Below are 22,578 nucleotides of genomic sequence, written 5' to 3' on the forward strand. Positions count from 1 at the left end.
GATTATCATGGAAAGTTATAGTATTCGTTCATTTTCCCTGAAGCTTCAGGTTAAGCTTGTCTTGATGCTCGAACACATCTGCAATGTATGATACTCTCTCCAACCGCTCTATGTCGTTTTAAGTATACCAAAAAGTCTTGTTTCCTTTGCACTTCCAAGAACAAATTTGATTTCAGATTTCAATTAATAAACACAATTTACAAATTTCAATTCAAAAACACAATTTACAACATTTCGTTTGACAGCTAGCGTGCTGTAGTGTAGAAGAGCAGAACCTCGTGATCTATATTAATGTTTTTGCTCTTATCTTAAATTAGCCAAACAAAGATTTATATAAAATAATTAAGGCCTGAAATAGATTCTAGATGTATTAAGGCCTGAAATAGATTCTAGATGTAGAATTTACATTAAGTCTAGATCTAGAATTTACATTGAGTCTAGTGACCTAGATCTAGGCTAGATCTAGATCTAAATCTAGGCTAGATTCATAACTTTCCTTCGACAGCTGATCTTTAGATCTAGAGAAATTTATTGTAAAACTAAATGAAAAAAGACAGTTGAAACTTGATATAAGTGTTGGAACGTAATAAATACAGCAAACGGACGTATTGTTAAAGTTATGACCGACAGAAAATTAGATTTAGAACGCGTTAAACTTTTGAATGGGAACACAATTTTCTTCGATAGACGCCGCCATTTTATTGTACTAAAGAGTAAACAAAAAACTGTGACGTCACGGTCCCGCCGAGTGTAGTGGTCGTTCTAAACTTTAAAAAAAAATGGGTTACTCTGCTTATGAATAAATCAATAAATTAATTAACGTCTTTAAATAAATGTGTGATTAACAGTCTGTCTTAAAACAAAAATTTTTCTCTACCTACATACTATTTTACAGCTTTCCACGATGAGTGCAACCATGAGCAATAGTCAATCAGGCAAACAAAAAAACAAACAAATAAATATTCAAACATGTAAACAAACTTGACTTTTAGTAGTATATAGATGGGACGGCGTGGCCTAGCGGTAGAGAGCTGGACTGCTAACCTGAAAGTCTCGTGTTTACATCCGGGTTCAAGTCATTAGAATGTCCCAGAGTCCACCCAGCTTTGATGGGTACCTAACTCACGTTAGGGAATACGAAGGCGGCTGGGCACTGTATTGCCCACACTATTTCTGCATAGGCCATTGTCTTTGAAGAATATGATGTCTACTTCATCTACCACGTGTGTTTTGGGCACGAAAGAGAAAAGATGATTATATACAACGAGCTGACCCGCGACGTAGCACACGCCACTATTTAGAATGATTCCTATTTTTCATTAATTCATAATTTGTGAATTCGACACTACCAGTGCTGCGACTGAAAATATTTTGCTTTAAAACACTATCAGTATCTAGTGAAGAACGATTATCCTCACCCTCCCTCCCCACCCTCCACCCCCCCCCCCGCCTCAGTGAAAGCTGCAGTCTGTGACGACAGTTTACAGACGACACTTAAAAGAGTAAGCAGAACATGTTATTAGCTCCCATTCCTTTTAAATCGTTTAAAAACTAAATTATCTGCCCCTAATAGCCGTCACTACTATTGTAAACAGCTCACCAGACTGGTGGGGGTGGGGTGGGGGGTGGTAGCGATATGGTCTGTTGAGCTTAAAGCTTACATCTTGGTGGTGTCTCGCATGGTCCCCACGTATAGAATTATATAAATAGATTGGCTTATATTTCTTATTTATTGAAATAGAATAACTTACTAAACACTTCTAGATCTGTGCAAACATCATGGATATCTGGATATGCAACAAGAGTGAAATTGTTCTTATCATAGCCCTCAATGACTATATACAGTGTTAAATAGGTAGTAATGATGCCGTCGGGGTTTCTGCTGATTTGCCGGTCAAATACAGTACTTCCGGTGGAGCAATGCTCCGTGTCCACAAAACAATTGGCTAAAATGTTGAGAGAGTTACTGCGCCAGGTTACCGTATTTGTGGTAACATATCCGCTCCATGTGAGCGTGTAGCTGTCACCAAGTGTAGCAGTGGGTGGATCGCATTTCAAAGCTCCTGTAAACAAATAGTTTTATTGCATTATTTCTAAACGACATGCAGTGTTTCTTCCAGACTTTTTTCTCCGGGGGGTGGGGGGGAGGCACTTGAAATTTTCGGGGGGGGGGGGGTCGGTAGACTTTCCTTGGGGAAGGGGGGTGGGCGGACACTGTTAAAAGTATATATTTTCTATATACATTATATAAATTTCATTTCGTTCGGGGGGGGGGGGGGGTAGAATTTCTTTTGGGGGGGGGGGGGCTTTGCCGAAGAGATGCCTGGAAGAAACTCTGACGACATGACACAGAGGTACATGCGTTTAATCATAAATAAAGTTTCTTCCAGACTTGTTTCTCAGGGGAAGGGGGGAGGGCTTAATACCCACGGGGGATGGGTAGGGGGGGGGGGGGGTCGGGCGTAGACTAAATTTTCGAACAGATGCCTAAAAGAAACACTGATTTAAACTGACACGAACACTCCCAAACACGAACATTTCTAAGCTAGCCAACCTTAAATACACTATAGCCTATTCCAGGACTAAACATTTTATTAGTTCAGTGTTAAGTACTCTTTTAACTGAATTTTACATCCATTAATAAAATTAATGGATATATATATATATATATATATATATATATATATATATATATATATATATATATATATATATATATATATTATATATAGGCCTAACAACAGAGATGTGTGATCCTTACATACCTGTAGCAGAGAATGCTGATACTGCTAGCACGATAACAACATTAACATTCATTTTTTTTCTATTCGCTGTGTGTTGTTAAAATAAATACACATGTTTAGTTATTAAATCTAACAAGAAATAATATAATAATATATATACATATATATATATATATATATATATATATATATATATATATATATATATATATATATATATATATAAAATTACGTATATAAATATATATAGCCTATAGATGTATCTAACCTACATATCCATGCGTGGTTTCATAAAGAAAACACAGATCATTACTAACACATTGTTAACACAATTATTTCACCTAATTACTTTTACCATCCAGAAAGTGTTAGTTTGTTACCAGATCTACATAACTCATACAACTCTAACACATTCGAACATGAAAGGCGTGTCTATAAGGAAGTGAAACATAACCTCTTATCTCTGTATAAATTCCATCTCTGTATGCCGTAGCTTAGGGCAGGCTTTTCCAAGAATTGTTTTGTTATAGAGTAGGATATTTTTATCTGTAACATTTCCATACATGGACTTCGCTTACATACAGGTTGCTTATTCTCTTAAATCAAGAAAACCATCCCTCCCCCTCCTAATATATAGTTATTGGGTACATGAACTTAATACATATTTTACCAACATGCTGTACCAATTATCTAAAACAGCAAAGAACAGTATGTTTAGAATATATATATATGTTTATATATATATATATATATATATATATATATATATATATATATATATATTTATAGTTGTAATTTATTTTCTTACAACTTGTAGGTAAAGGCTTATGCCTTTTAAATAATATGTAGCATATCATTCTTTTAAAATAATAATTTGTTTGTTGTTTGAAAGGATAACCGACGTATCATGTTTCTTTGTATCGGGTTTTTCGTTAAAACTGACAACTTTGCTAGGCCAAACGTGGGATAGTTAGAGCTAGTATTGCATACCCTTGATAACGCGGCACACATTGAATGTTGCTATCTATTAGACGGGCTGTGTTTGCAATAGATGGCATTTTCCTCTCTCCATGTATAACTATAGCTACTACAGGAACATTCGGTAAACCCGCAGAACTTGTTGCGGCTGTTAAGTGTTAGGGATATTTTTGGTACGTTTAGCTGTAGTGCTGTAGGAAAAAAATATGCTTTAAAAACATTCCAGTTCTTTTTATTGAAACAACCTAACAACGCTGGAGCATTCAATATTTTGTACAAGTCAAACAGTCGGGTAAGATATTTAGAGTTAAATATTTGAATAAAATTGAATAGTAGGCCAATATTTACTTTAAAGTAAACACATTTTAAAACGGTAATGGTTAAGGTGTTATTTTAATTTGAAATTTCACGTGTTAGTTTTTTGTCTGTTAATATTTCAAAATTGCAATATGTAAAATGTTAACAGTATAAATGTTTGTTTTACATATTATACTCAGCGGTTTTAATGTGAGAAAAAAAAAACATATTGTATATAATTGAGAGTAAAGGAAATTAAATATAGTTTTAAAGTTTTAAAAACAACACTGACTAATGATGTGTTCTGTTTACTTTTGGGAAATAAACTCCCAACATTTACCCGCTGGTCGTTTCCCCAGTCATTATCCAATGCCAATCACCCCACCATCCGTAGTTACCCCATTTTATAATACGTATCAAATCTATCTCTATAAGCTTGTCATTGATCTCTTTTTTTTCTATACATTATACCTAAGTGTTATGATGCATGTCTCAAGTATAGATTGTCACCTTGTCGTCTGAATGTGAAATGGCACAATGACTACGTAGAGTGTCTGATATTGCATAGTAGTGAACTAGTAGATCAAACCTCTCACACAGTCGCAGTGGCGTAGCGAGAGGGGGGGGGGGGGGGGCGGACCACACCGGGTGACACCATTTAGGGGGGTGACACTAAGGCAAAAAATAGCAAAATATATAGAGAAAAATGATAATTCCACTTAATTAAGTGATTAATTCGAGTGTTAAATAGTCTTTTAAGAGCAAATTTGACAAATCCCGACAAAGGTGGACAGAGTTTGTTCCAGGCATCTCTTCCGGGGGGGGGGGGGAGGGGGCGGGGCCCGAACGAAATGAAATTTATATAATTTATATAGAAAATATATACTTTTAACAGTGTCCGCACCCCCCCCCCCCCGAAGAAAGTCTACCGCCCCCCCGAAAATTTCAAGTGCCCCCCCCCCCCCGAGAAAAAAGTCTGGAAGAAACACTGACGGTGGAGGAGTGGGGGGGGGGTGCAATTCGAAAGTTTGAGGGTGTGCAAATTGAAAGTTTGTCCCCGGGCGCCGGGAAAGGTCGCTGCGCCACTGGGGGGGGGGGGGTAGACACCATTAAGTGCCGCACCGGGTGACACCCGACCTCGTTACGCCACTGCACAGTCGTAACACTAAGCCTAACCCTAATCTTATCACTAACTTATCTTTAACCTATTCCATATCGTTGACAGCGATCGGGTTATAAAATATAGATCTATTCCAGAAAAGTCCAGCCTGAAAATTGACCCCCGCCATCAAAAAATAAAAAACATTATTAAAAAAAACATTTATAAAAAGAATATACGAAACTTAGTTTCAGATTTTATTGAACAGAGTTATTGGGATATGTCGTTAATATTTCACATGAAAAGGTTTACATTTTGGTACCTTTAATCCTAACCCCAACTTTAACCCTAGAGGCGTTGTTTTATGGCGTGTCATTAAAATTTTCGCTGTGCACTTTTTGCATTAGTGGCGGGCCTTATGCATTAGTGGCGGGCCTTATCTGAACAGTACAGTACAGTACAGTACAGTACAGTACAGTACAGTACAGTACAGTACAGTACAGTACAGTACAGTACAGTACAGTACAGTACAGTACAGTACAGTACAGTACAGTACAGTACAGTACAGTACAGTACAGTACAGTACAGTACAGTACAGTACAGTACAGTACAGTACAGTACAGTACAGTACAGTACAGTACAGTACAGTACAGTACAGTACAGTACAGTACAGTACAGTACAGTACAGTACAGTACAGTACAGTACAGTACAGTACAGTACAGTACAGTACAGTACAGTACAGTACAGTACAGTACAGTACAGTACAGTACAGTACAGTACAGTACAGTACAGTACAGTACAGTACAGTACAGTACAGTACAGTACAGTACAGTACAGTACAGTACAGTACAGTACAGTACAGTACAGTACAGTACAGTACAGTACAGTACAGTACAGTACAGTACAGTACAGTACAGTACAGTACAGTACAGTACGCTACACTACACCCACACACACACACGTGTGTGATAATATGTTAAGCAAAGCTATATATATATATTGTTTTCTATTTTTTTCTTTTTTTTTTTAGACAGATCACGTTGGAATACTTTGGTTGGTTAACTCAACAGACGTCACATTTGCACACTTACATGAAAACATGCATCGGATACTTAAAATAGGATTCATGTTTTGCATGACTATTGTTGGTAGGTAGCGTGACCTCTACTTTTGAACTTATTAATATTTGCCACTTTTATATGGAACAAACACATATATTTTTTTTCGGATTAACATGTATCTTAAATAATGTTTACAAATAAAAGTATCTTCGATGTCGGAGCATATCTTTTTGAAATCAGTTCCTAGTGTAACTAGACGTCCTTATATATTTTCCAGCATGCGACAGTCAAAGAATCTCACTAGAAGAGAACAACGCCACTGCATTATTTACCAGCTGTGTACGGGGGGTGCAGGTTAATGACACCTTTTATTTCTCTGGTCTATTGGACGCCTCAAACACTGATCCTGAGGACTGGCCACGATTTGCTTCATTCTTTCTCAGAGAGAGTCCTTCTTTGCCTTACTATTGGGTAGGTTTTACTTGATCATTCTACATGAGAGAGAGAGTCCTTCTTTGCCTTACTATTGGGTAGGTTTTACTTGGTCATTCTACCTGAGAGAGAGAGAGAGAGAGAGAGAGAGAGAGAGAGAGTCCTTCTTTGCCTTACTATTGGGTAGGTTTTACGTGATCATTCTACATAAGAGAGAGAGAGAGAGAGTCCCTCTTTGCCTTAGTATTGGGTAGGTTTTACTTGATCATTCTACATAAGAGAGAGTCCCTCTTTGCCTTACTATTGGGTAGGTTTTACTTGATCATTCTATCTGAGAGAGAGTCCTTCTTTGCCTTACTATTGGGTAGGTTTTAATTGATCATTCTACATGAGAGAGAGTCCCTCTTTGCCTTACTATTGGGTAGGTTTTACTTGATCATTCTATCTGAGATAGAGTCCCTCTTTGCCTTACTATTGGGTAGGTTTTACTTGATCATTCTATCTGAGAGAGAGTCCCTCTTTGCCTTACTATTGGGTAGGTTTTACTTGATCATTCTATCTGAGAGAGAGTCCTTCTTTGCCTTACTATTGGGTAGGTTTTACTTGATCATTCTATCTGAGAGAGAGTCCTTCTTTGCCTTACTATTGGGTAGGTTTTACTTGATCATTCTGAGAGAGAGTCCCTCTTTGCCTCACTACTGGGTAGGTTTAACTTAGATTCAGCTAATGTTCCTTATTCTGTACACAAGTACACAAACACGCACACACCTACTTAGCAACACCCACACATACACACACGCTAAAACACACACAAACACACCCACGCTAACACACACACACACACACACACACACACACACACACACACACACACACACACACACACACATATATATATATATATATATATATATATATATATATATATATATATATATATATATACACTCATTTTATTCTATTTTCAGTTTTGCGATTTAGATTGTAGATTTAACGTTTACACACCAACGTCATCAACTTGTGAATGTTTTTTACAAGACGATTCGATGTACAGTTACACTATCGAAGGGGAAGCCACACTTTCTCTCAGCAAAAACGAGATTCAAGGAACTTGGACAAATAACTATGGCACATCATCGACATTTACACCTGTTAGAACACTACCTGAAATTTTTGGTAGGATTTATTTTTTTTTCTTCCGCCGTTATTAATTCTTGTGTTGGAAAGGAATTCCCTTAAACACAAGTATTGCACGTCATTTGTTATGAACCGTATAGGCTTTTGACTCCGATTTCAGCCTGCTTTTCTTTTTGGATTTGCTTCCATAGCCAGAGTTTCTTCCAGGCACCCTTCGCTGGTGCGGAGCCCTCTCCCCCCCCCCCCCCCCCCCCCCCCGAAAATACCAAGTGCCCTCCCGGAGAAAAAAGTCTGGAAGAAACAGTGTCCATAGCCTTTGTCCAACCAAGCACTAACTACAAGGCAGCAGTTGGTTGATTTGGTAGTTGTTTCTGATAGATAATTGGCATCTACAGCCATTTAGCCTTACCTGTCCTGTAGTCATTCATTAAAAGAGCTAATTTAAGCAGAACCTTCGCCGCATTAAATTTTTTTTTTTAAATTTCAGATAAAGTTTTGCAAACCGCAACAATAAATTCCCAAGTGTTCCCATTGACCATCGATCACCCAGACACGACCATTCATGTGATGTATAATGATACTTTAGATTTGAACTATTGTGTTGCCAATGTGGACTCTCAGTTTACTATTTCAATACACGTCAATGGTTCTCATGTGCAGACTTCCTACAGTTCATGTGTTTCTATGGTTTATAACACTAACTCTTCTTCTGTCGGAGTTAATTTTTATTTTACTGAATCTAGTGGGTGTCACAGGTCGATTGCATCACATGTAACTATAGTTCGAGAAAACTAGCTATATATATATATATATATATATATATATATATATATATATATATATATATATATATATATATCCCGAAGTAAATTACTTTTATTCCATTTCTATTAAAAGTCAATATATTCAAAATCCCTTGCAGAATTAGTTCAACATTTTCTTCTTTAGTCAAGGCTTACAATACAAAAACTTTTCAAAATCTCATCTATTGTGGAGCAGATTAAGTAGAGTTAATCTGTTTTATTGACCTAAGCATACAATGGGGTAGTGTAGTCAGCGTTATGCCCAGCCGCCATTGTTTCCCTAACTTGAGACAGGTACCCATCAAAGCGGGTTGGACTCTTGTTAGCCTAACGTGAGACAGGTACCCATTAAAGCGGGGTGGACTCTTGTTTGCCTAACGTGAGACAGGTACCCATCAAAAGCGGGGTGGTCTCTTGTTTGCCTAACGTGAAACAGGTATCCATCAAAGCTAGGTGGACTCTTGACGTCCTACAGATATAAGCCTGGGATCCGAACTCAAGACTTTCACGTTAATAGTCGTAAGCTCTACCATTCGAGAACACATTCTCACTACCAAATTATGACTGCAGTTTTTTTACTTAGGGGATGGTGGGGGGGGTGGGGAGGGATAGGGGGTCCAAAATCCAAAAATATTGTGGACGTCATAAATAGATGAATCCTTATTAGAGAACTAAATTTGTCATTAGTTGAATAAAATATGTTAAACGCTATTCACTTTGTGAACAAAGTTTGTGTTTCATAAATCAAGGTTTAAAATATAGGCCTACAATATTGCCATGTGATTCTGTTTACAGTGGTTGTTAAATAAATCTTTTATGACAATTGAATGCACATATTTTGTTACGATACGATTAAAAAATCAGTTTCAAGAACATAATTTACAACTCATTTTTTTGTACTTTGATCTTTTTTTTTGTTATAAGGGCGGTCACTCACTCACGCTACTCTAGAATTAAAATAACGCGGTTATCTCCTTTGTTAAAATAAAAGGAGAAAGTTTACCAACGATTCTGCAGGGGGTAAAATTAAAAATCGTGAAATCGGGGAAACACACAACTAGTTCAGGGGTTGTGAACCTGAGGCTCGCGAGCCTCACGTGGCTCTTTGAAGACAAGAGGAGGCTCACAAGTTTTGTACACAAATATTAATAATTATTTTATTTCATTTTCAAAATTCATAAGAAAATATACTGTAAAAAAAAACAAAAAACAACGTTAAACAGAATTAACACACTCATCAGAGAAAAATGAGAGTAGGGGGAGTAGAGCGTATACGAATTTTTTTAAGTTGCAACTTTTAGCTTTTCCGCCTCAAAAGGTTGCAGACCCCTGAATTAGTTGATTGAGATAATTTCAGCGAGCGTCATAGGATGGTACAAGTTAAATAACTGTTTATAAAAGTTGTACAGGCCATAAGGGTAGTCTATTAGCTGACCCGTGGCCAAAGTTGTTAATGTCCTGGGGTGGGGATTGTGAGGAGATTTATTAGTTTACAGCCGGGGGCTCATTGTACTATCTGGGTAGCAATGGAGGATTTGCCAGTGGCGTAGCGAGGTCGGGTGACACCGATGCGGCACACCCCACCCAACCCGGAAAAAATATATATATGTATGTATATACGCATGGGTATATGTATTCACATATTTTTTAAATGTATTTAATTCCCCCCCCCCTATACATCGATTAACACATAAGTTATTAAGATTCTTAACCAAACCGTTTACCTCATGCATATTTTGCAACGATGAGTTAATGTTACTTCCCTCCCCCCCCTCTTCCTCACGGTGATTGCTTTAAACTGTGCTCAGGTAATACTAACGATTTTGATGTATAGTCGTTATCAATACAGCTTGATGTAGCACGTTTTCTCTATCATTGACGGGATTTGTCAAATTTACTCTTAAAAGACTTTACAAAAGACTATATTAAACAATTAAGTGGAATTTCCATTTTTCTGTATATATCTTGCTATTTTTTGCCTTGGTGTCACTCCTAAATGGTGTCACCCGGTGCGGCCCCCCGCTCCCCATCGCTACGCCTCTGGGATATGGTAAGCATACTCAGACCATACCACAGGGGGTGGGGGAAGGGTGGGGGAGGATAGGGTAAGGATATACAAATCGTACAAAGTCGAAATATTTTCAGCAACTTATTTTTTATTTCATTTTCAAGGCTGGGGGTAAATACACAGGCGTTCATTAGAGTCATTTTCAAGGCTGGGGGTAAATACACAGGCGTTCATTAGTGTCATTTTCAAGGCTGGGGGTAAATACACAGGCGTTCATTAGAGTCATTTTCAAGGCTGGGGGTAAATACACAGGCGTTCATTAGTGTCATTTTCAAGGCTGGGGGTAAATACACAGGCGTTCATTAGTGTCATTTTCAAGGCTGGGGGTAAATACACAGGCGTTCATTAGAGTCATTTTCAAGGCTGGGGGTAAATACACAGGCGTTTATTTGAGTGACTATGAGTCTTCTAGCTACGATGTGAAATGTGTTAAATTAATTAATTAAGAAATCCGAAGCAAACAATACATTTTTATTACAATAAAAAAAATTATACACACACAAAACAACATCTATAATTTTAATGTAAAAAATCTTTTTTTCCAATTGAAAACGTCACACATTTCGATCCCTTCCCCTTCATGCACACCAAAACAAAAATCCCACCCCTCAAATGTAACATCAGTGATCCATTGGGCAGATGAAGTAGAGTTCATGTTTATTGACTTAGGCATGTGAAGTGATGGTGTGGTCAGCACTATGCTCAGCTGCCTTTATACTTTCCCCAATGTGAGTCAGGTACCCATCAGAGCTGGGTGGACTCAGGGACATCCTGCAGTCGTGAGTCTGTACCAAGCTCCGAACTCAAGACATTCGGGCTATGAGCCGAACGTTCTACCATTCTAACACGCCTTCTATCACTTTTCTGAACACCAGTGTTTCTTCCAGACTTTTTCTCTGGTGTTGCACTTGAAATTTTCGGGGTGGGGGGGGGGGCGGACAACAATTTGGGGGGGGGGGGGGCGGACACTGTCAAAAGTATATATTTTCTATATAAATTCCATTTCGTTCAAGGGGGGGGGGGGCGGTAGACTTTCTTCGGGGGGGGGGGGGGGTGGTGGTGCCCCCACCGCCCGCCCCCCCCCCCCCCCCCCCCCGATGAGATACCTGGAAGAAACTCTACTGAGCGCTGCCGCTAATGTCTAATAGGAATACAACAATTGAACAAATGTTAAAAAGATGGATTTATATTTCAGATCACAATGTAATAGATTAAAAATTAAGTTGAGATATTACAGTAAATATTTGGTCAAGGGATGTAGGCATACATTGTAATTAAATATTTCAAGAGTTGTATCCCTTGTATAGTTGAGAAATTGAAAAAGACATGACAATTACTAGAATTAATTTGAAGAGAAATGAAAAAAATTAGCAGGACACAAAAAAAAAAAAAAGAAATATTTTATAAACTGCTATGCTACAATGAGAGTTAATGAAGGTGAAGAGTTGAAGACAACTGTCTTAGAAGTGAGTTTCAGTGGGAAAAAAACGATCTCACTAATACCTAATGTTCTAAATTAAAAATATTTTACATCTAAATTTCAAAACCATTATATTTTGTAAGGCTTATATACTCTTTTAAGTATAACAAATAGATTGTTATACATAGATGTTACACCAGAATGTAAAATGTTTAAACTAAAAGTATTAAGTTTAAAAATAAAAAAGCTTAGTTTAAAAAAAAAAACTTTAGAATCAAATTAATGATTTAGGAAATATCGGTCTTAATTAATTGATGTTGATCAGTTTAATTTTCTAGATCAATTGAAAAAGAAAAACTGTATCAAGTCTACCAAATAAATAATATTTTGCCAAAAAACACACAAAATTATTCTATAAATCAATTATATTAAAAACAGTTTTTCTTAGACGGAATTGTAAATACTCCTGACTTTAATATTCACTTAACCTTACGGCTTCTTCTAGACATGGAACCTCCATATGGACTCCATCCACGAGCTGAATATCTACCTCCTTTCATTGTGCCACCACCTGATAATTGAAAAGATAAAACACATTAATACTGGGAAAATGTATTTATAAATCGAATATTTACAGAATTTTGCACGCATTTCAAAAATATAACGCCGCAATTGTTGTACCATGTCAGCCTCACAGTGATTTATCCCTCTTTTAACCTTTTAATTTCCATCACCTATGGAGATTACGCTATCAGTGAAATGTCCTGAACAGATGTTTAGAAAATGGAAGCTTGGCAGGGGAGATAACTATAATGGCCTTACCTGCCTCCTGAGCCTCCCCAGCCCTGTCCATATCCTCAGCAGTAACCTACTGTAACAAAGCACATATTTAAATTTAAACTTATTACTAAATATTGGCTAATTTAGCAGTAAAAAACACTGCAGTATATGCCTCCAAATCAAAGCTGTCCCTTTTCAGTTCAGTGACAAGGCACCTGTAAGAGCTATTATACAGCTCCACCTGTGGACTACATTAAACTACTACAGAATTTAGTCTTTTTTATTTATAAAAAAAAAGCCTACCTGTCATTTCTTCTTTAGAAAAAGCTTTTCTAACCCCTACTGTGTGCCCATTCAGGGCATGGGTCTTTATTACTGAGAACAAAATAATATTTAATAATTAGTTTGACTAAAAATGTAATCCCTACACTAAAAAGAAAATGTAATTTAAGCTCAAGAGATCTAGGTGGTAGAAATGTATGCCATCAGAATAATCAGATGTCAAATTTGTTATACATCATAGCTTAGTTTTGACAAAATTTACTTACAAACAGCTTTGTCCACTGAATCATAGTCTTCAAAACTGACGAAGGCAAAAGGTCTAACTTTGCCTGTTCTCTTTTCTCTTATAAAGTTCACAGACTTAATGTTGCCAAAATGTCCAAACACTTCTCTTATTTGTTCTTCTGTTGTGTCTTCTTTCATTTTTCCAATAAACAGTTGCTCCACTGAGAGATGTTCAGTATCTGCAAACTAAATTAGAAATAAATAATTTCAATAGTAGCTTATCTTCATTTAACACGTAAGTTGACATTTGACAATGTTCAAGCATACGTACATCTCTCGGCATTGCACGCATTGTTTGAACCTCCCAGTTATCAATTGTGTGCGGTCTGTTTAATTGGACTATATCAATCATTGCTGAATCCTTGTATGTAACAAAACCAAAACCTTTGGATCTGAAAAAAATGTTATATCCTAAACATAACTAGCACAACACATCACATAGATCTAAAATACGATCAAATCAGGTTACCAAGCAGAGGCTATTAACTATCACTACTTACTTCTTGGTATTGTGGTCACGTATTACTTTACAATGAACTATTTCTCCCCATGTTTCGAAGTGTTTCCTGAGACCATTTTCCTCAGTTTTGTAATTCAATCCTCTTACAAACAGCTTTCTAAATTGTTCTGCATTAGGACCGATATCCGCGTTATCATTGTATCGTCCTCCACCACGGCGCACACGACGCACTCCAATTTGATGCATGCAATAATTGTTCTCTTTCTTTAAATTATTTAAACATTCTAGGATGCCTCGTCTCACCTTCACTTCAGTTAAAACAGCTGTTACAATTTTGTCTTGTTCATTGTTACACAGCGCAGCTTCATCGTTCTTGGACTCTTGTTCTTTTTCCTCTATCAGTTCATCTCTGTCCTTCTTCAGTTCATCATGCGGCTCATCTAGTTGATTCCTCTCTGGCTCCTGAAACTTTTTTTTTTTCAATGTCATTCAACATTTCAATTTCACGTTCTATATTTGCCGTTTGCTCAGCGATTTTATGCCTTAACTTTTCAATGTTTTCTTTCTCTTTTTCTTGTACAATTCTTTCCCTTTCCCATTCACTTCTTTCATAGTCTAGAGCCACTTTCTCTAATTTCACTTTGTGATAGTCTACCTCATTTCTTGATACATCAGTTGTGTTAGGTTCAGCTGTATCTTCTGATTCATGCCCCTAAATTAAATCACTAATCCTGGATCGTTTTGGCTTTAAAAAACTACTTTCAAAAACACTATCATCCCCTTTGAAAGCCCTTGAAAATCTGCGTCGTTTTGAAAAACTGTTGTCAACTTTTTTCCCATTAAACTTAGCTTGGGCACTTTCATCAGTCAACTCCAGCTCGTACTGAACAAAGTTCTCCTCATTGAATTCAAGATTTGACCTGGCGCCACATATTCCCTCACTGTCCTGTTCATCAATGGAAAAATTTGTTTCATCAAAATCTGGTCCAAGACTCATGGTGTAGACTGAGCTATCATTGTGCTGAAAATTGTAATGATCAATTTATTATAAAATATTATTGCATGATGTATTACAAAGACATATTTTTAAACCAGCATTAATAAAAACATGAAACTTATGGGTAAACACTTGGAAACACCCTAAGTCTGAGTATATGTGAAAACTAACCAAAAGTGGAAATGGAACAAGAATATTTACTTACATCTAAGCCTCTATGCATTTCCTGAATCCTAACTTTGAACTGCCTGTTTTCTTTGATCAAAATATTTATCTCGCTTCTCAATTTCTGTCACAAATAAATGCAGTGTAAACAATTGTCTTTAACACTATTTGTTATTGTAAAGAATTAATTCAATTCAAAGGTAACAAAACGTTATTCAGATAAGTTAGCTTAACATTTAAGACCACTGAACACATGATGTCTGTATTTCATGTAACAAATTGTGCTTTAAAGAGCAATTAGAAAATCAAACAAGATACTCACCTGGACAAGAGCTTCTTCAACAAAATATTGTTCATAGTCTGTATATGACAGATCCCTGCATTTACACTCATGTGATCTGTAAGGGGAGCTTAATGAGGGATCAATTGACTGGTCTCCTGCTACTGGAGCTGTAGGGGCATTTATGTTATCATTTGGTGGAAATGGACTGCTTACTGTTGATAAATCTGGAAGTTGAATGAAAACACAAAAACAAAGATTAAACATGGCACTTTAGAATGTATTAAAGAATTAACGACAAGTAGAAAATGTAATCATAAAGAAAACAGTAAGCAGGTTTAGACATTGTTGAAATACTTATTTTAATAAAATGAATGTTATTCAAAACATGTAAAACAAAATATTACTGGAAAAAAATAAAAATAGAACAAAACACTGGCAGTTCATTTACATAAAAATCGAAAGGAAAATTCCTACCTTTCATAGCAGTAAATATCGACATCTGGGGAACACGTACTGTTTGTCTTCGATTCTAACGGATAAAAACCATTATTATTACTTTAAGAAGTAGTGAAATATTGTGATAAAATAAAATGTTTAAAATAATATAATTAGGATTTTTAAAAATATAGAAAATTTAAAATCACTATGTATGTCAACATTGGTAATGAATTCTCCATAAAGAGAAGTAAAAATCTTTGTACCCTTTCTTTTTTTTCAATGTTCACTTTAGACAAAACACAGACAATACTGCGCAACTGTTCAGTCAACTGTTTCATTTTCTTCTCTTTCAGCCCATCGTCAGTTTGTGTAGAAAAGACAGACTCTAACTAAAGGAGAAAAAATACATTGCCAGCTAAACTATACTAAATACCTTTAAATGAAAAGTAATGAATAATTTTTAAAACATATTTAGCATAATTTTTTAAAAGACTTACTTTTTTTTATTACAGCCTTCAGTTTTTCGATTTCCTGCTGGGATTTTTTCAATAGAGCTTGGTCTGTAAGCACTTCATTCTGTTCAGGCTTGTTCTTGACTTTTTTAGCATTTAATCCAAACTATAATACAATATAAAATAAAGAACATTACATAATTATACACATTTACTGTGAAATATAAGTTTCAAGTGTGTGTATGTAAGTTTGTAAAATGTAAAACCCACTTACACAATAATCTAAATGTTTGATAAATCAAGGAAATAAAACATTATAGTGCAAATTTACTCTGAGTGTAGAATGAGTCTCCTCAACACTAGTAGGAGATACTGTACACAAAATAGCTGTCTTTGAGTTACCACCTAGAGCATTATGTAGAATACGGGTCAATTTACTCTCTCTGTAGTTAATAAATGCACTGAAAAACAAAGAGAGAAAAATAAAGTTTGTTCAAGCAAATCTAAATTAAAATATTTTTATGATCCAGCCTTAAAATTTTTCTTGAAGAATTGGTTAAATAAATTAACAATTATTATTTTTGTTTAATATACCATTATAAGCTACAATAATAATTTTTTTGTACCTGTCTTCTTCACTCAACTTGTGGATGACTAATGCTAAAGTTGAGAGAGATTTATTGATACTACATCCTTCTCTCAACCGATCACCACTATTCTCTCCAGCCTTTTCACTCCCAGCAAGATCCACAAGGTTCTGAAATATTGAGACAAGTGGCTTTATTAATGAAAAAAATTTCAAACAATTCACTATACAACACATATGCATTGTTAATAATGAAATCAGCATATAACAGGATTGCTGAAAGTAATTTTTAGCTAGCCGTTAACTAAAAACATGAATTACCAGGTGAGACACATAAACTGAGGAGTTTTCTGCATCTTCTCTTTCTCTGCTTTCTATTACCTAAGAGGAAAAGATAGTTATGGCTAAACATTACAATAACTTTTTTGTGACTTAATTATAACAAATAGTATTTAATTTACCCCCAGAGAAGTAGATTTATACTACTTGGTAGTACCAAGTTGGTACTATTTGACTATAAATTTAACAATGAATGCTTACTAAGATTTCGCTTTACACAAAATTTAATGTATACTAAGTCTGCATATCAAGTTATTGATTTCCAAATTTTTTTTACTCACAATTCTAAAAATAGCATGTGCTCTTGAAGACAAAGCATTAAGCTTTGTTTCAGCTAAATGTCGTCTTTCTATAGCAAAAATAAACAAAATAAATATAAAATTGATAAAGAAATACAGAAAAAAAATTAAGTGGTTTTAACTAAAATGCACTATTTATAATATATTTTTAGACTTACCATTGCCTTTAGCCAGTACTTGAGCAACATGACTTTGTGATGTGATAATTTCTTCTTTTAAGCCTTCAAGGAAAACATTTCTATCCTGTAAATATGACAAAGAATCACCATTTATCTGCATAAAAAAATAATACAATAAAAATATTTAAAAATTACAAAAATATTAATTAAAACATGTTATAAACTTACAAGGTCTTCTCTTAATAGCAAAATTGCATTGTCAGCAATCAAATCATAAAATCTTTCATTATAAAGCTCAACATAAGAAACTCTCAGAAAAAACTCTCTAGTGGGACACTGAAATGAGAATTAATTATGGCTTCAAAACAGGTTGATCAAATTCTACATTCAAACAAATACTGCAAGTTTTTAATATTTACTCATAGGCAACAGGAAAATAAGCAAGAATGTAACATGCAGCTTGTTAAAGGTATACATACATTTTCAATGTATTCATAAATAGTTTTGATGGCAAATGTTCGCAATGCATCGAGAGTATATGTCTTTCCACTGCCAGACTGACCATAGGTAAATATCGTACCTAAAAAGTGAGAATGAACAATTAACAAAAGTGAAATACAGGAATCTCATAGAAGTTTTAGTAAACATATATAATGCTATTTCTGTGTATGTAAAGAGTATTTTTGATCAATACAACTTTTTGTATGTAGCCAACTAGTGAATGTCTTGTTACATACCATGGTCTGTTTCACAATATCTAACGCCATTTCATTATATACTGTGGAACTTGATATTTGCTCACTGAAGACTTGGTCTGTATTAATTTAAAAATATTACCAATGAGTTGAATAAATGTGAGATATAATTTGTCACTGGTATATTTTATTAGAAGTTAATTGTTAATGACTTACCAAATACATAACAAGTATTTGACTGATCTAAAGTGATTGATGAATTGGTGCAAATCCATCGTTCTTTTAAACCTAAAGACTTCTCCCTATTAAAAAAAATTACAAGGGCTATAAACATAAACGGGCAAGCCTATTAACCTAATGACTGATTACACTATTTAAACACTGACAACATATTTAAATTAAATTCTAAACAGAAAATATTTAATTACTACTACCAACAGTTTTTTTTCTCCTCTGTACTATTTAAATTATAACATTATACTTTAAAGCTAAAGAGGGCCTAATCTAATGGGTAGTAGGCTGCTTGCTAGCTATACAGGTGGGAAGGGAATCTGTAATGGCTAATAAACTCAAAACAATCTAGTCTGTTTCCAAAAACCCTATTAATAAAAAAAAGATTTTTTTTACTGTACACTTTCAAGAAAATATTTCAGTCTAGATCTATAATATTTAAGCCATTTTCAAAATACTCACCCTGAAAGTAGTGGACGAACACGCACAGCTACTTTTAACGAATCCATTCCTGAAACCTGTGTAGGAAAAAAAAAGAAATTCTAAATTCAGAAGTTTATTTATTTATTTATTTATTCAATTACGGTAACAATAGTAGGCACGGAGGCCTTTTTTCACATTGGCCGTTTTTAAAATAAACAAATAAAACAACAATTTAATAACAGCATTTAAAAAAGCTATAGCATAGTAACGACATAGCAGTAACATAGCACTAAAAATGTGGAATAAAGAAATAATATTACATAGTTATAATACAAGATGAGATAAGTGTAACGTAGGGGTTGTTTTTTTAACTGATTGGTAGAGAGAGAGAGAGAGAGAGAGAGAGAGATGGTATGATGGCATTGGGAATTATTTTCTCAAATCCGTGCACCTTTGCGTGGTGACAAAGGGGTCTAATAGACCTAAGCGAAACTAATTTACATCTATATAACACCAATATTAAACTAAAAATAAAACATGGTAAACATACATAATATGCATTTATTTATCTTTGTGACGTCAAATATATATATATATATATATATATATATATATATATATATATATATATATATATATATATATATATATATATATATATATATATATGTGTGTGTGTGTGTGTGTGTGTGTGAAACATTACACATAAGACCTGGACAGTCGTTCATGTTCAAAGAAACTTTCTAGAGGGGGTGGAGAAATGACGGCCCTAGCCAGTACTTTATGCAGCACACGTATTGGCGCTATAGTCTTGTTAGATGCGCGCTACACAGACAATTCCCGGTCAAGAAAGATAGTCAAAAAAAGATTTGCAGAAGACGGCTTATTCTTCATTCTTGATCGTCTGTGACTGAGAGTGAGAATAGAAGAGAAGAAAAACGTTACATTTGATAGTAGCAAGAATATTACAATAGAACAGCACATTTTGAGAGCAGTAAAAACGTTACAATAGCCTACATCCAACCAAACCTTTTCCCATACTTTCAAACCATCTGCTGACCCCAACTGGCAGTGGCGAGCTTACGCTCGTAAATTTAAGGAGACAGACACTGGGTAGACAGGACATAAAATCGAAACACAATGCATGCACACACCTAGAGTCCGGTCAAGTCGGTCTCCGGCCACAGTCCACGACTACGAACACTCGTAAATTAATCTTGACACACTAGCAGACCCCGCCCGTGAGAACCGGGCGCCGTCCTGTCGTTTAGGGGTGGGGGAAACATTAACCCCCATCCAGCTACTACCAACCAAGAATACAACTACACAAAAAACAAGCAACCTGTGACAACTATTTAAAATAACAAGCAAACCATAGAGTACCAGCCAACATAAAATAAGAATATAATAGATTCTCTAGATCAGGGGTCTCCAAACTTTTCAGTCCTGGGGCCACATTAACTATCAAATTTCAGTTCGGGGGCCAGTTTCTTCTAGGCATTTTCGTGACTTTCTGAGCAAGTTCCTCAGCCAACTTCAACAAACGTTTTTTTCAGTGGATAAAAAGATCTCCGCGGTCCGCGGGCCGGATGAGAGGAACTCGCGGTCCGCATCCGGCCCGCGGGCCGTAGTTTGGAGACCCCTGCTCTAGATGAATGAGAATTGTTTCAATGAGTCAGTTAGTGAGGTCATTAAATAATTGTTGTTTCAGTTTAGATTTGAGTATATTTTCAGATCTAGATAGTTTTATTTTGTTAGGAAGATTGTTCCATATAATAGAACCAGAGTAGGCGAAGCTATGTTTTTGGAAAAAAAGTTGTATATAGGATCCGTAAATTAAGACGACGATATAATTTTGTGTTAAAAGAAAATAGGTCTGATATGTAAGAGGGGGCTGTTTCGTCGAATATTTTATATATACAAAAATAATCACTCTCTTAATATAAATATGTATATTTCTACAAGTTTAATTGTAAATGCCATAACAGATCAATAATTACTTTAGTATGTAATATAGTAGCTTAACACTTCGATTTTACACAAATATTTTGTCTACAATCAGAATTAATTATACTGTCATCATAAATGCTAAAATATTATAGCATAATGAAAGTTTTTAAAATCTGAGTTGGTATAAAATCAAGCTTTTTAATCGATTAGATAAACTAAAACTAAAAGGTGAAACATATGTCTAGAAAATTGGTCTTATAGTTCAGATATTTCATTTTTTAAATTTTTTTTTTGTTTTTTTTTTTTTTTGTATTCTTTAAATATCCTTTTTTAACAAAACGATAAGTTATTGGTTAGATCACGGTACTGTGCTAACCTGCGAAAATATTTTGCAGAGAGAGAGAGAGAGAGAGAGAGAGAGAGAGAGAGAGAGAGAGAGAGAGAGAGAGAGAAGTGCGCACTTGGACTTTTATATATCAGGGTATATTGACTTACTTTATTGGTAGGTTACCGTTATATCCGATAGAAACCTTTCTCCGCTTAAATCTTGATACGAATGATGCCCATCTGAATTCTTCCCTACACATCTGTTGACGGAGAAATGGGCGGGGCTAGACGAGTTGCCGCGATTGCCTGCGACAAGGGGGACAGCAGGGGAAGTAACGGGGGATAACGCGTAGGCCCCTATCCAGTAATGGCGAAATGGAAGGACAGATATTTTTAAACTTGGTCGTACTGGCGAAATCCCGCTAAGGGGTCATCCATTAATGAACTCTGCAAAAATAGGGAATTTTTACCCCCCCCCCCCCCTTCCCAAAGTCCACACCCGTCCACTTTCGACGAACAAATTTAGCAGACCTCTCAAAACAAGCTGCAAAATCACTTATTTAATAACATTAATGTGTAGGCCTACTGTGATATTCACAGCGAGCACGCACGTGTAAATGTATGATATACATGTATAATATACATGATGTTTACAGGATAACGGCATTATGTTTTGATAACCTACATGCATAGAGCAGGTAGGAATGTAGGCCTACAGCATTGACCCCTCTCCCCACACACTGTGTTGGAACGGCATATAACCGACTCATTTATGGAAGTCATAGATAGATCAACGCATGTTAAGGCTGTGGTTTTCGCAATTAAGAAAAATTGGGTTAATGTCGATAATTTTTCTTTGAACGCCTCTCTTAACCCCTGCAATAACTGATGCATTATCATATGAATGATCACGACAATGAGTAATAGATAAACAATCTTCTGCCAACTTTTCTAACATTTTACTTACCAAGCTTACCAAGAATCTTTTTTTATTTACTTAAAAATAACCCAAAATACTTCCATTATTTCAACTTTTTTGTTTTCATTAATGCGCACAAATCTCATAATGTGAGATACCTGATCTTCATGCGAAATATCTGGAGTTGAATCCACCATTATTATATAATATTTTGCAGCCTTTATTTCTAAAATAATTCGACTCTTTATAGTTTTGCAAAGGAGATCAATAATTTCATTTTGAATCCTATTAGATAAGTATGTGACACCTTTAGGCTTGTCTTTCTCTCTCTGCAGGTGATTAGCTAAAACAACATCATATTTTGCCATTAAGTTTACTGCTAGGAAATACCCGGTGTTTTCACTGATTGTTTCTTCTGGCTTTGCTAAACCTTCTCCTCAATGTCCACGAAAAGTCATGTTCTGTTTGGCCATGAATGAAATTATTTCGACAATCCTTTCAGTTATGG

At 35.5% G+C, this 22,578-nt stretch overlaps 2 protein-coding genes across 2 annotated transcripts; one reads left to right on the forward strand and one right to left on the reverse strand.

The window, feature by feature from the left end:
* Positions 1-3,931: 3,931 nt before the first annotated feature.
* On the forward strand, positions 3,932-8,544 carry LOC131931254 (uncharacterized). The gene is made up of 5 exons (XM_059287975.1): positions 3,932-4,014; positions 6,150-6,267; positions 6,458-6,651; positions 7,581-7,788; positions 8,237-8,544. Exons 2-5 carry the CDS (start codon positions 6,219-6,221, stop codon positions 8,542-8,544), a joined length of 759 nt encoding a protein of 252 aa, XP_059143958.1. The 5' UTR covers positions 3,932-4,014; positions 6,150-6,218.
* Positions 8,545-10,891: 2,347 nt separating this feature from the next.
* Positions 10,892-15,791, reverse strand: LOC131931255 (uncharacterized). The gene is made up of 10 exons (XM_059287976.1): positions 15,767-15,791; positions 15,332-15,516; positions 15,050-15,133; positions 14,617-14,868; positions 13,888-14,309; positions 13,659-13,779; positions 13,369-13,573; positions 13,124-13,195; positions 12,534-12,611; positions 10,892-10,983 (listed from the first exon to the last, which is right to left on the reverse strand). Exons 1-10 carry the CDS (start codon positions 15,789-15,791, stop codon positions 10,892-10,894), a joined length of 1,536 nt encoding a protein of 511 aa, XP_059143959.1.
* Between the last annotated feature and the right edge of the window lie 6,787 nt (positions 15,792-22,578).

This window comes from Physella acuta, unplaced genomic scaffold, assembly GCF_028476545.2.
Source record: "Physella acuta isolate Inbredline_101_S28 unplaced genomic scaffold, ASM2847654v3 ptg001929l, whole genome shotgun sequence".
NCBI lineage: Eukaryota > Metazoa > Mollusca > Gastropoda > Physidae > Physella > Physella acuta.